Source organism: Carassius gibelio, chromosome A6 (genome assembly GCF_023724105.1).
Source record: "Carassius gibelio isolate Cgi1373 ecotype wild population from Czech Republic chromosome A6, carGib1.2-hapl.c, whole genome shotgun sequence".
NCBI classification, from domain to species: Eukaryota; Metazoa; Chordata; class Actinopteri; order Cypriniformes; family Cyprinidae; genus Carassius; species Carassius gibelio.
The window spans coordinates 10,979,613-10,992,818 of record NC_068376.1 but is presented as its reverse complement, the minus strand read 5'-3'; the positions used below and the strand labels follow the sequence as shown (position 1 = coordinate 10,992,818).

The 13,206-nt window shown below is 37.2% G+C and overlaps 1 protein-coding gene across 1 annotated transcript; it reads left to right on the top strand.

Moving 5' to 3' along the window:
- The first annotated feature begins 5,411 nt into the window (after positions 1–5,411).
- Positions 5,412–13,206, top strand: nprl2 (NPR2 like, GATOR1 complex subunit). Its single transcript, XM_052600720.1, has 11 exons — positions 5,412–5,580; positions 5,808–5,899; positions 7,083–7,251; positions 7,337–7,445; positions 7,531–7,667; positions 8,186–8,283; positions 11,344–11,380; positions 11,467–11,560; positions 11,682–11,796; positions 11,966–12,108; positions 12,190–13,206. The coding sequence occupies exons 1-11, from the start codon at positions 5,503–5,505 to the stop codon at positions 12,255–12,257; spliced, it is 1,140 nt and encodes a 379-aa protein (XP_052456680.1). The 5' UTR covers positions 5,412–5,502; the 3' UTR covers positions 12,258–13,206.

Below are 13,206 nucleotides of genomic sequence, written 5' to 3'. Positions count from 1 at the left end.
GTATGCATCATGGGTTGACCCAGGCCACCTTGCCACAATATTTGTTTGGCACATTTGTGCATCACATATTATCTGCACATTTATTGAATGAAAAGGTTTTTCATTCACAGATGCAAATTCTTCTTTAGATGGCGCCTTTATAGCAATGTGTGTGCAATTGATTGCTCCGATTACATTTGGAAAAAAACGGCTATCACTGCAAATTGCCTTTTAATGTTTGGCTGCTCAGCTGCATCATATGGGGACCTTATATACCTGGTAGACATGCGGATGATCCTGTCCCATACCGCTGGCATTACGCAGCTCTAAGATGACTTTTTTCATTCTGGAGTGGTCTGCCAGTTCCCTTTGGAAAGAACCAGTTGCCAGGAAACCAAGTGTTGTCAGCACTTGCAAGGGAACAGGTATTGCGTGGCTCCTTGCTGTCTCTCTCTCTAGATTTGGACCCAACTCAGCAGAGAGCTCCAATAGCCAGTCATCATCATGGGCCAGAAAATCATTGTGGTACCTAAAAACTCGTTCTCTTCGGATTCTGCCATTAGCAATGTCCTCTAATAAGGCCAAAGCTGCCATTGCCATAGACTAAGGGTTGTATCAATTTCCATATGCTTTATATGTTCTTACTTAATTGCATAATTAATAGAATATTCCCATAAGGCTCGTTTTACAATATATGTCAATTCTTTTATTAATTGCAAATTAATAGCAATGCTTGCCACAGGTGGTGGTGCGATAGACTTGTAGAACAATTTGTTGTGTAATGTTTGCAGATTCACTTCATTGCCTGTAAGAGTCGCCAATGGACAAAAACAATGAGAAGTGCACGTTCGGCAGACATGAAATTGGCGTGGAGGAATGCACATTCTCGCGTTATTTTTTGTGCATACCCAAGGTTGATACATGACGCCTACCCTACCCTTTCAGGTGCTAAGGCCATTGTTTCGGATCCCTAATTCACGTTTTGGTAGTCTATCCATCCACTGTGGCTGCCATACTGCGAATAGAGATGTGGACTTATCCAATTGCAATCCAATGACGGGCACACATTTTTAAGGACAAGACAGTAGCCTATGGGATAAATTTAAAATGTCTGGTAGTCCTCAAATAACATAATGGTCTCATCTTGTCTTGTTAACGAAGACAGGCACATTTCATCATATTTTTTATAATCAGATATTAGTTTTAGCTCGTCAACGTCTCGTCTTCATAACAGACAAATAAAAATAAAAATAAGGTTTGTTAAAGAATATTTTTTTGTCTTAGTTAACAAAATTAACACTGCCAACAAGATGCATGTTGTTTTCAGAATTGGGTAGGTCAGTCACAAAGTCAATCCCCAGATGGGACCAATACCTCCGAGGAACAGGTGAGGCTACGAGCTTGCCTGCCGGGAGCTGACATGGAGTGGAAGACATGGCACAGACTGAGCAACTGCGGATGTACATGATGACATCCCAGGACATACTGGGCCACTTGTACCGAGTTTGGAGGAGCTAGAGGGTCCGCTGGCTGCCTGGATGTTCAGAGCCCAGTATACTGTGCAGAAGGGATTGCCACTGAGGCCCAGAGGGGAGGATTTATGTTCTCTGGTCCTCCCAGTGGAGCCTATTTGTCTCTTGTAGCAGCTCTGATGTCCTCGTCCATGCTCCAGACAATGGGGCTGACGATCATGGCCGGAGGCAGTATAGGTTTGGGGCCTGAAGGAGTGTCCAATGAGTGCAGAGAAGAGAGCATCGGCTTTGCAGTCGCGATTTCCAGGGGGGTAAGTGATGGTGAAGTTGAATCTGGTGAAGAACAGGGCCCAACAGGCTTGACGGGAATCAGTCTTTAGGCTTCACAGAGATATTGGAGATTTCTATGATCTGTGATAACAGTAAAGGGGTAGTTAGCTCCCTCCAGCCAATGTCTCCATTCTTACAGAACAAGCTTGAGTGGTAGCCGCTCCCTGTTCCCGATGTCATAATTCTGCTCCACTGGGGTCAGTTTCCTGGAAAAGTAAGCACAAACCTGGAGGCATGGAGGCTTGCCGAACTGGTGGGATAGCACGTCTCCGACACTGGTGGTGGAGGTGTCCACTTCGACCACAAACGGAATGTCTGGATTCAGGTGGTGAAGGATGGGAACCATGCTGAAGGCTTCCTTCGGGGCTTGAAAGGCTTTGTGGGTGGTGGAAGTCCAGGACAGGGATAGGTCTTATTTCGAAGGAGAGAGGTCAGTGGAGCAGTATGTAGACTGAAATCTTGAATAAAGCGATAGAATTAACAAATCCTAAGAATTTCTGCGGTTGCACCTCGATGTACAGCGAGACCTGTAGGAGAATGCATGACACAGGCAGCGCCATGGGACTGGCGGAGGCAGATTGGGGAGTGGATGTAGCTGTGAGTGCTGCCCAGAGGAGGTTGACCTGGTGACTGGGGATCCTTAAAGTTGTTTTTGTATGGTTCGGTCTTCTTTCATACACCAGGATGAAGGCAGAGGTGCAAGTGAACAGTTAATTTACAAGTGGATATGTGAAAATGTAATGGTGAGTCGTTGTAAGGATCAGGATCCCAGAGCTCTGTAGAGTAACACAAGGAATGTCAGCATATGAGAATCACAGGAGATCATCACTGGGGAATCTGAGAACATAGAAGAGACAGGTTACCACAGACTGGTCAGTACTCCGGCGAATGGGATCGGGCGTGATTAGGATCAGGTGCGGTTGATGATTGGGGTGGTTGTGAATGTAAGTTCCTTACAGTAAGCCTATTTAAAAGAAGAAAAGTGACTTTTTTGGGGTTTTTTGCAGAGTTTATATTTATACATATACTTCCTACCAGTTGGCACCCTTGGTCAGTTTTTTACATGGAATTTGGTTATGAGTTACATAAAGGTTCCACATGCTACAAAGCACATTTTGTTCATGTAAAAAGAACAGGGAAGTCCCAGTGCAGATAATTTCCATACAAATGTGATATTATCTACAGGTCAGGTTTCAGGTCTATTTAACCCTCCTTAAATCAATGAGGCAACACAGCAGGCAAGTTTGTATTTCATGCATATGATAGCTACATAGTTATTTGTGTAGTTTTTTTTTAGTATAAAATAGTTTTTATAGTTTTCATAGTTTTTTTTTTTTTTTTACTGTGAAGTACTTTGGTAGGCCCTGGCCTTGGAAATGTGCTATATAAATAAATGTGACATTCACATTCACATTCACATATGTATACAATTTGCACTGGAAAGTGCATTTATATTGTCTGTTTGCAAATTTGTTGTGTATTTATGTGTATGCTTTCGTGCTGTTAAACACAGTCTTGACCATCCATACTTTTACTGGTGTGTGCAATTTGTCAAGTTAAACTGGGCTGCATTTCCCAAAAGCACTGTAAGCCTATGAAAATCATAGAAATTATCATACTTTGAATTAATTGTATCTTTACTTAAGTTTACACATGCGGTCACTGAATAAATGCAGAACTTCCCACTAATATCAGCACACTTGGCATTTTGTAAAAATAACAAGATATTCTGAACATGCTGTATTGTGAAAAGAGGGTCTTGTAGTTTTGCGTGGTTTGTGTGCTGGTTAACGATGCCACCAGAAGTTGTCAAAATGGCTTTTATGTCCAACAGCAGAAATAAAGAAGTTTACAATAACTTGAGTAGATGATAAAATACTTTTAATTTCAGCTATTCATTGGAACCTGCTTTGCAGCAGATTTATTATTTATTTTTTAAATGATTTTTTTTATTTATTATTATTAATTCAATTTATGCAATGTTTGATTAAACCTAGTTGGTTTAAAAAACATTTAATCAGCCATATGGAGGACAGAGGGTACATCACACCATCCAGTCTTTATAGAAAATTTCACTTTATTGACAATTTAATCCAACAAAATAGAAATATTTTAAAAATAATATTTAACTAACAAACATGTCTTATACACCCTTACTAGGACAACAATTAAAAGTGAAACTCCAAGCGCTGCAATGCACTCTAGTGGTTAATTCACCCCCAACTGCATAATCCCCCTAAATGAAAGCTTAAATCACAAACAAATCATTGCAAAACAGTGGAAACAAATCAGCATTCCCCCATGCAGGCAGCTCATCATATACAAAATAATGTTTACATTATATAGAACATTATAACATTTATTCATATATATACACACACTAAAAGACAAAAAAACATTTAAAATATAAAACACTTCCACCTCCATGAAACAAAACCCTACCTTGCCAGGTCTGTGTCTACAAGAAACTTCCTTCTCCAAAATCTCGACATAGGCAGAGACAAAGCGTCCCCCTAGAATTATAAGGTTCTATCTGACATTTTTGTCAAAATTGAGTTATTCACATATTCTTATTCTGTGACAATTTATTTACAGTATGTGATGTTTTATTTTAAGTTGTGTACATTTTGGGATTTTTTATTGAAAAAACAAAAAGGTTCAATCTACAGAAGTCTATGGAACACAAAAACTTTAAAGCTCAATATCTCAAAACTACTCAGAACGCAGATAGAACCTTATAATTCCAAGGGGACGAAAGGGGACAAATGGACAGAAAGAAAACCCTCTCAAACTATTTAAAGTATCCTCCTTAAGGCATGTATGTGCAAAAGTTTTTGCTGTTTCTGTTTGCTTTGACCTCATATCTGGTGTTAATGCATTTATGTTTTTGTGTTGTAGCTTGGAATATTTGTTTACTTTACATAGAGACATACCATATCTCTGAGTTATATAAATTATCTTGTTTCTTGCATCTTGGTTGCTTTACGATTAATAAAAAAAAAAAAAATTGTGATATGCTATGTTCCATCTCATCATCAGACATATTATTGGAAGTCAATTATTTACAAGAATAATAAACCAGGGAGGCCAGGTTGAATTCTTGCAGGTCCTAGTGCATGTAGGAGTAAAGGGAAATGAGTGTGCAGATGAGGTGGCAAAAAAACAACAACAAAAAAACAAATACACATTAAAGAAAGCACATGTAAAAATGCAAATAAGATTTAGTAAAGCAGAGATAAAAATGCATAATCTGGGGGGGGGGGGGGGTCAACTACGTGTGAAAAGAAAGGTATGTGTGATGGTATCAAATGGAAACAGAAGAGGAAGTAGTATTGATATTAGTAATGGTGAGGAAACATTAGACAGGCTTGCTTGTGGGAGGACTGTCAGAAAGAGAAGTCAATGGAACATGCAATTTAGAATAGCAGAAAATATTAAATAGATATAAATAAACAAATTAGGGGTAATGGATATCACATTAAAAGCAGCCCTGGAAGTGGAAAAGAAAAGGTCACAGAACTGGGCTCTTCTACAGGATATGGTTGATACTGTGTAAGTATGATCCACACTCCTGAGCAGAAGGTGGCGGCAATGCGCAAATGAGCTGGATGCCAACACCTGTTAAAAAATGAGGAGGAGAAGAAGAAGACGCTCCCAGTGAAGAAGAAGAAGAAGAAAAAGAAGAAGAATCATTTAGATCAACAAGAGCTCTGTTCTGAATATGGGGTCATACAGACGAATAGATTGTATATTTTTTAGTGAATTTCATCCAACTTTAGGACCAAAGATCACATATCAGGTAACGTTAAAGAAGCATAGGCTTATATTATCATATATAGACAACTTTAAGTTATATAACGTATATTTGGATGCAAAATAGAATAAATGCAGTATGTTTGACCATAGATATGAATTGGTAATTGGTAAGAAAACTCCGTTAAGAATGCATGCATTATATGGTTATATACCTACATATATTTACATGCATGCAGTTATATTCGTCATGATTTTTTTGTTTGATCGAAGGTTCCTGAAGAATATATTTCGAGGGAACTTTTTGATACTGTGCAGGTGTACATCATCACCAAACCTGAACTGCAGAACAAGCTCATAACGGTGTACGTACTGAGTTTAAACTCATCTTATTGCTGCATTGTTGTATTTGTATTTGCAATGTCCTGTAGTAGTCATACAAATTATAAGCTTATAAATGTGCGTTTAAAAATGCTTCCTTGTACTGCATAAACTGTATGCATGTATTTTACAAACAATAAACAAATGCTTTTCAATTTGAGTCTGTGGAATTCAGGATTAAATGATTGTGCAGCGATTTGAACAAATACAGGCATGTTTGCGAATAAAAATGTTCTGTTCTGCATTAATATATCATAAATTGCTCATGCAATGGATCAGGTGACACGCGTGCATTTATTGACATCTTGTTTAAGTCTCAAAATTTAAATGAATCAAATAGAATGTACTCAGAAGAGATGTGAATGAATGCGTGCACGTAGCCTGACCCACAAATGCACAATTTAAATGCTACATTCACAAATTGTGATACTTTAATACAAACTATAACATTTGTATTCACACGTCACTTTTTGAACAAAATGCTGCACATTAATGTAATTCTTAACTCTGCAGACACCAGTTGAAAAACAGTTGTTTTCAGGATTTCATTTGTAGTGATGCACATTTCGAAGTTTGCAAATCGTGTACATGTTAATGAACTGCACTGTGCTTTGTTCGCTGGTAGTTGTGTGTGTACGGTAATGAAATACTGCGAAAATGAAGTCTTAAAATTCTAATGAACCGAACAAGATTGACTCAAGATGTCAATAAATGCACACGTGTCACCTGGTCAACAAATGCACGGATTCCTTTTTGCCTGAGAAATGTATATTAATGCAGAACAGAACATTTTTTTTTATTCGCAAATATGTCTGTGTTTGTTCAAATCGCTGCACAATCATGTAATCCCGAATTCCACAGACTAAAATTTAAATTTGTTTGTGGTTAATAAGAAACGTGCATAAAATGTATGCAGTACATGGTAATTGTGTGAGCATCTATTAATCATGTTGAGTCTAATATCATCCCATTATCATCCCAGTTACATAGATTTCAGTCTTTTTTAAACTTAGGTGATTAAATGGCTTTAGCTGCACCCATTGTAGATTTGTTTTTTTCCTTTATAACTTCTTGGTTTGTATCAGTGATTTGTATAATATGTTGTAAATATACCTTTAGAGTTATTCATAATGACACTGTTGTGCTTTATCTGTGTAACTGATTAAGGACTGCCATGGAGAAGAAACTAATAGGTTGTCCAGTGTGCATTGAGCATAAGAAGTACAGCCGGAATGCCTTGCTCTTCAATTTGGGTTTAGTATGTGATGCCAGAACAAAAACATGTGCTTTAGAACCTATTGTCAAAAAACTGTCTGGCTACCTCACGACTCTAGAGGTAAAAATTGATTTGATATGTATTTATGTTATGGTATCTTAAAAATTGGCACTTATTAACTGTTTCATTAAATTTATTTGATTAGCTTGAGAGTGGATTCATTTCAAATGAAGAGAGTAAACAGAAGCTCTTGCCAATCCTGTCCACACTTCTGGAGGAACTTAATGTCACGGGAGCCTGCACCCTGCCTATTGGTTATATATGGATTTTCTATCTCTCTGTTTCCCCCATCAGTGGATGTTATTGTTTTAATCACCTTTTCCTGCTCTTTTATGACAGATGACTCTAATACCATCCACTTGAAGCTAATTGAACAAAGGAAAGATCCTCTGGTGGTTCAGGAGTATGATGTACCTGTATTTACCAAGAATAAAGACCACTTTACAAAATCACAATGGGATCTCACCACACAGCAGGTCTACAAAAAATGTTTCCCACTTTTAACTTTGACTGTCTTAAATTGCTTTTATTTGTCTTTTGTATTATCACATTTAAAAAATAATAAACCCCTGCAGTTAGTGAGTCCAAAAAACAGAGGGAAAAAAACAATGATAAAATGTACCTATTGTTTGAGATAGTCATTTTGTTCAACTAGGAGTAAGTTGCACACGTTGACACAACACATCACGTTTTACCACAGTGTGACTGAAATGCGATGAGCTGAACAGTTTATAACACTGTTATTGTAAAGAATTTAGAAGCAAATGTTGTCCTTATGTAAATAAGATTTTGTAACAATTAAGTTTAAAAGCTTCCATTACCATCTTCTGTTAACCATTGTTTTGCTGATTTTGCATTGATATGCCACTTATGCTTGTAGTTGAAATGGGTACAATGTGATTTTATTTGACATACTGCCTTAAAACATTAATTGTTACCAGTATTTTTGTATTTATATTATTTTTCATAATTATTTTAATGACATTCTCTGCAGATCTTACCCTTTGTAGATGGGTATCGACACATTCAGAAAATCTCAGCAGAGGCCGATGTTGAGCTCAATTTGGTGCGGATTGCTGTTCAGAATTTATTGTGAGTATGATGTTGTTTCTCTTTTGAACTGCTTCATTAATCTCAATAATTTATTAAAAGAAAGATTATGTGTTAAATACAGCTTAGCCCACTATCTTTTTTTCTGAAAAATGTATAATACTACATAAGTAAACAAAAAGTCTTTAAAGGGGGGGTAAAATGCTATTTCATGCATACTGAGTTTTTTACACTGTTAAAGAGTTGGATTCCCATGCTAAACATGGACAAAGTTTCAAAAATTAAGTTGTACGTTTGAAGGAGTATTTCTGTTCCAAAAATACTCCTTCCGGTTTGTCACAAGTTTCGGAAAGTTTTTTTCGAGTATGGCTCTGTGTGACGTTAGATGGAGCGGAATTTACTTATATGGGTCCTGAGGGCACGTCTGCCGGAAGAGCGCGCGTTCCCGTATAGCACAGCACTGAGAGCACAACAGACTTCACTGATCAGAGCGAGAGCGTCGCGAAATGTCACAAAAGGAGTGTGTTTTTGGGTGCCAGGGCAAGACAACCCTGCACAGATTACCAAAAGAGAAACAGCATTAAGGGACCAGTGGATGGAGTTTATTTTTACAGAGCATCAACGGAGTTGTGCAAGTGTTTGTGTTTGTTCCCCTGCATTTCGAAGATGCTTGTTTTACAAACAAGGCCCAGTTTGACGCCGGATTTGCACATCGTTTATTTCTTAAGGATAATGCAGTCCCAACGAAAAAGGGTCATGATCGTGTGTTGGAACCGCATGCGGTGAGTAAAACTGCTTAAAATATCTCTGCTTCCTTGTTAGTGCGTCCGCCTCCCCTGCCGGAGACCCGGGTTCGAGCCCCGCTCGGAGCGAGTCGCTGCTGCTGCTGCTCTCGTTCAGTTTCAGCCTCGGGATCTGATTCTGGATAATAAATAATCGGCTGAATCTGACTGTTAGCCATGGTTTGTTTTGGATGATGTTTTTTTTCCCTCACGGTAATGGCAGAGCTTCCAAACGCTCTCAACGCAAAAGCTTACTCGCGCTCGTGATTCTTTAGCTCCGCCCACACGTCACGCCTCCAGCCGGTCGTGTTTTTCCGGGAAAAATCGGTACAGACTATCTTTCTCTTATGAATATAATAAAACTAAAGACTTTTTGGAGTTATGAAGGATGCAGTACTACTCTATAGGTACTCAAGATTAACAGGATATTGAGTGAAAACGAGCATTTCACCCCCCCTTTAAAGCCACACTGAAATGGAAATGGTGACAGATCTTATATTGTTTATTATAATTGTTTTTTGTTGGATTTTGAGATGTGGGCTTTGCACTCTAAAGGAGAAGCAGATGAACATGCTGAGTTTTTAGTGTACTTAATAGTTGGAGAAATCCTGCAATCTTTGCCAGTCTGTAGTTTCACTGGAAGTTGGAACATTTTGATTATACATTACAAGGTCATTTAAATATAGAATATCATAAAATATCATCAAAAAGTGTATTTATTTCATTAATATAATAAACAAGTTTCAAAAAGTGAAACTTGTATATTATATTCATTCATTACACATGGACTACTATATTTCAAATGTTTATTTTTTTTTCATTTTGATGGTTATAACTGAAAACCAAAGAAAATCCCAAATTCAGTATGTCAGAAAATTTGAATATTACTTAAGACCAATACAAAGAAAGGATTTTTAGAAATCTTGGCCAACTGAAAAGTATGAACATGAAAAGTATGAGCATGTAGGAATCATTGACACAAGGAATGTGACAGCTGAAACCCATGTCTTGCATCTGTGCATAGTGGTTCTTGAAGCACTGACTCCAGCTTTAGTCCACTCTTTGTGAATCTCCCCCACCTTTTTGAATGGGTTTTATTTCACAATCCTCTCGAGGGTGCGGTTATTCCTATTGCTTATACACTTTTTTTTTTCCCCGACCATACCTTTCCTTCCCTTTGCCTTTCTATTAATGTTCTTCAACACAGAGCTCTGTGAACAGTCAGCCTCTTTTGCATTGACCTTTTGTGTCTTGCCCTCCTTGTGCAAGGTCTCAATGGTATTTTTTGGACAACTGTCAAGTCAGCAGTCTTCCCCATGATTGTGTAGCCTACAGAACTAGACTTAGAGACCATATAAAGACCTTTGCAGGTGTTTTAAGTTTATTAGCTGATCAGAGTGTGGCACCAGGTGTCTTCAATATTGAACCTTTTCACAATATTCAAATTTTCTAAGATACTGAATTTGGGATTTTCCTTAGTTGTCAGTTATAATCATCAAAATTAAAAGAAACAAACATTTGAAATATCAGTCTGTGTACAATGAATTAATATAATAATATACAAGTTTCACTTTTTGAATGGATTTAATGAAATAAACTCTTTGATAAATATGCATGGATGAACTGTTCACAATCTGAATTCACATGTTCACATATGAGGCCTATACCATGAAGCCTGTTTAGTTGGCTAGCCAGGTAAGTTTCAGTTTAGTTTGTGCCTGGGTTTTAGGTACCATGAAGGTGGCTCTGTTCTTAATGGTGTTCATTGCCATGGTTACTTACATATTTTGAAGGCTGCACCTTCTAGATGTAGCATTTGTCGGCCACATAACTTATCAAGGCTGTCTCATTACAGAAAAGTAACCATCATGTTTTATGTTAATGAATGAGACCCAGCTACTGTTTCCAGATATTACACAGTGCCATAAACTTTATTCTACTCGTGGCAAAATTGTCTGCAGTTTCTCTTACAGAACAGCAACTTTTTGTTGTGAACTCCAAAACGAATGTTTAATGGAAAACATGATAAAGATTACATTACAGGCTGTATACACTACAACATTTCATAAATTCTAATCAGTGGCATTGACCACTCAAGCTGTATGTAACCCAAAATGTTATTGTAATTTTGATATAGCTCCTGCTTCTGGCATAAGGTCTCAATCTCTTGATTGTGGAAAAATGTACAGAAACTATGATAAATTTATCAAAATCTAGCACCTTATTAAACTTTAAACAATGAAATGTTCAGTAGTACACATTTCATACTTGTAATAGCAGAAAAGTGTCATGGACTCAATAATTGTATTACGTTTCACAGGTATTATGAAGTGGTAACTCTGGTATCCATATTCCAGGTAAGTTTTCTGCTGTTATTGTTGTTGTTTCTTTAGAATTTTATTGTACTTTTTCTTAAATTGCTTTTGGTTTTCATATTCTACAGTACTCAAATGTTTACTGCACAACACCTAAAGTACAAAACTTGATAGATAAGAAGTGCCTTCAGGAAGAGTGTATACATTATGTCAGTAAGCTAGGTAAGCAAGTTCAGCCAATTCCAAATGCATGTTTTTTTTTTCTGCAACATGTATGTATGTATATATGTATGTATATGAGTGTGAGTATATACAGACAACATGTTACTGTGTATTTTACCAGGCCAAAGGACAAATCTCAGGGACGTATTCCAGTTGTATTGTGGTCTGACCCCAGGTACGACTGTACGAGACCTCTGTTCCCGCTATTCTCATCAGCTACAGAGGGTGGATGAAAGGTAAGGTCATTTGAATTTGATTGTTGTTCACACTTTAATCCCCACAATTGACATGCAATTTCAATGTCAGTTGTTGCTTATTTGGCTATTGGTTAAGTACTAGTGTGATCTGTAATAAGATAAATATTCTAAGATAATTATTTTACTTTAATCTTTTGTGTTGCTTTAGGAAATTGATTCAGTTTGGCTTGATGAAAGGTCTGATTCGGCGCCTGCAGAAGTATCCAGTCAAGGTTGTCAGAGATGAGAGAAGTCGTCCACCTAGACTCTATACTGGCTGCCATAGTTATGATGAAATCTGTTGCAAAACTGGTATGTAAATTTTTCACAAGAACATTCCTTGATTTTAATTATTTTAAACAAAGTGACATTATTCCTTGCCTGTGTTTTCAGGAATGAGTTACAAGGAGTTGGATGAGCGTTTGGAGAATGACCCTAACATTGTTGTTTGCTGGAAATAATGTTGCTGTGACAGAATTATAACTACGGACTATTTCAGTGAAAGAACTCATCTCTGGCTTTTTGTCCAGTACCTTTATTTATTGTAAATTAATTGCCTTTGTGTATATTTGAAACCATTATAGGTCATAATACGTATATATATAGCAATGATTTAAGATGCAATGAAATAATGGGTGTAGTGGGGTCTAAATCAATTGTATGTTTTACCACAGTTTTCTTAATCAGAGAAAAAAACTAGAAAACAGACAAGATAGCCCTGTTGATCTAAAATACATGACTTTTAAGATACCTGGTGCATTCATTGTTAAATTAGGTTTAGAACAAAAATAAACTATAAACTGTCAAAAGTTTTTGCTTTTCTGATCATGTGTAAACTGCAGTTGCACAAATATTTGATTACATTATTCCAATTAGGTCCATTTCTGTCACATCAGTTGCATCAAATATCCTGGCTAACCAAAGACATTATGTATGGACATGGCAGAGTTTGCGCAATAGTCTTAAGATTTTATTATTATTATTTAACAGTCAGTCATTTTTAACAAAAACTTTAACTTTTTAAAGGCACAATGAGTTATTTTTCTCCGCTAGAGGGTGCGTATTCAGAATAAACAAAGAGTCTGGAATCATGGGAGTCATGGTCTTCATCTCCACATCCGATGCAATCCAATGGGACTCAGGCAGAAATCATGTTCATGGATGAGCTAATCATTAATTAACGTATTAGAATGAAGCAGGGTGAGGCCGAAACCATCAAAGCGAAACGAGCGTGACACACGGCTCAAAAGAACTGGAGCTTTTATTATGCCACAGTCGACTGCTTCTGTTCCTTCCACTGTTTAATCCATAGACAGTAAAATACTACATAGGGGATGCATTTGAAAGTTCTGTTGTAATGCTACTCTGGTGCTGTCGTCATCTGTCTAATAAAAAGCATATTAAAGCGCA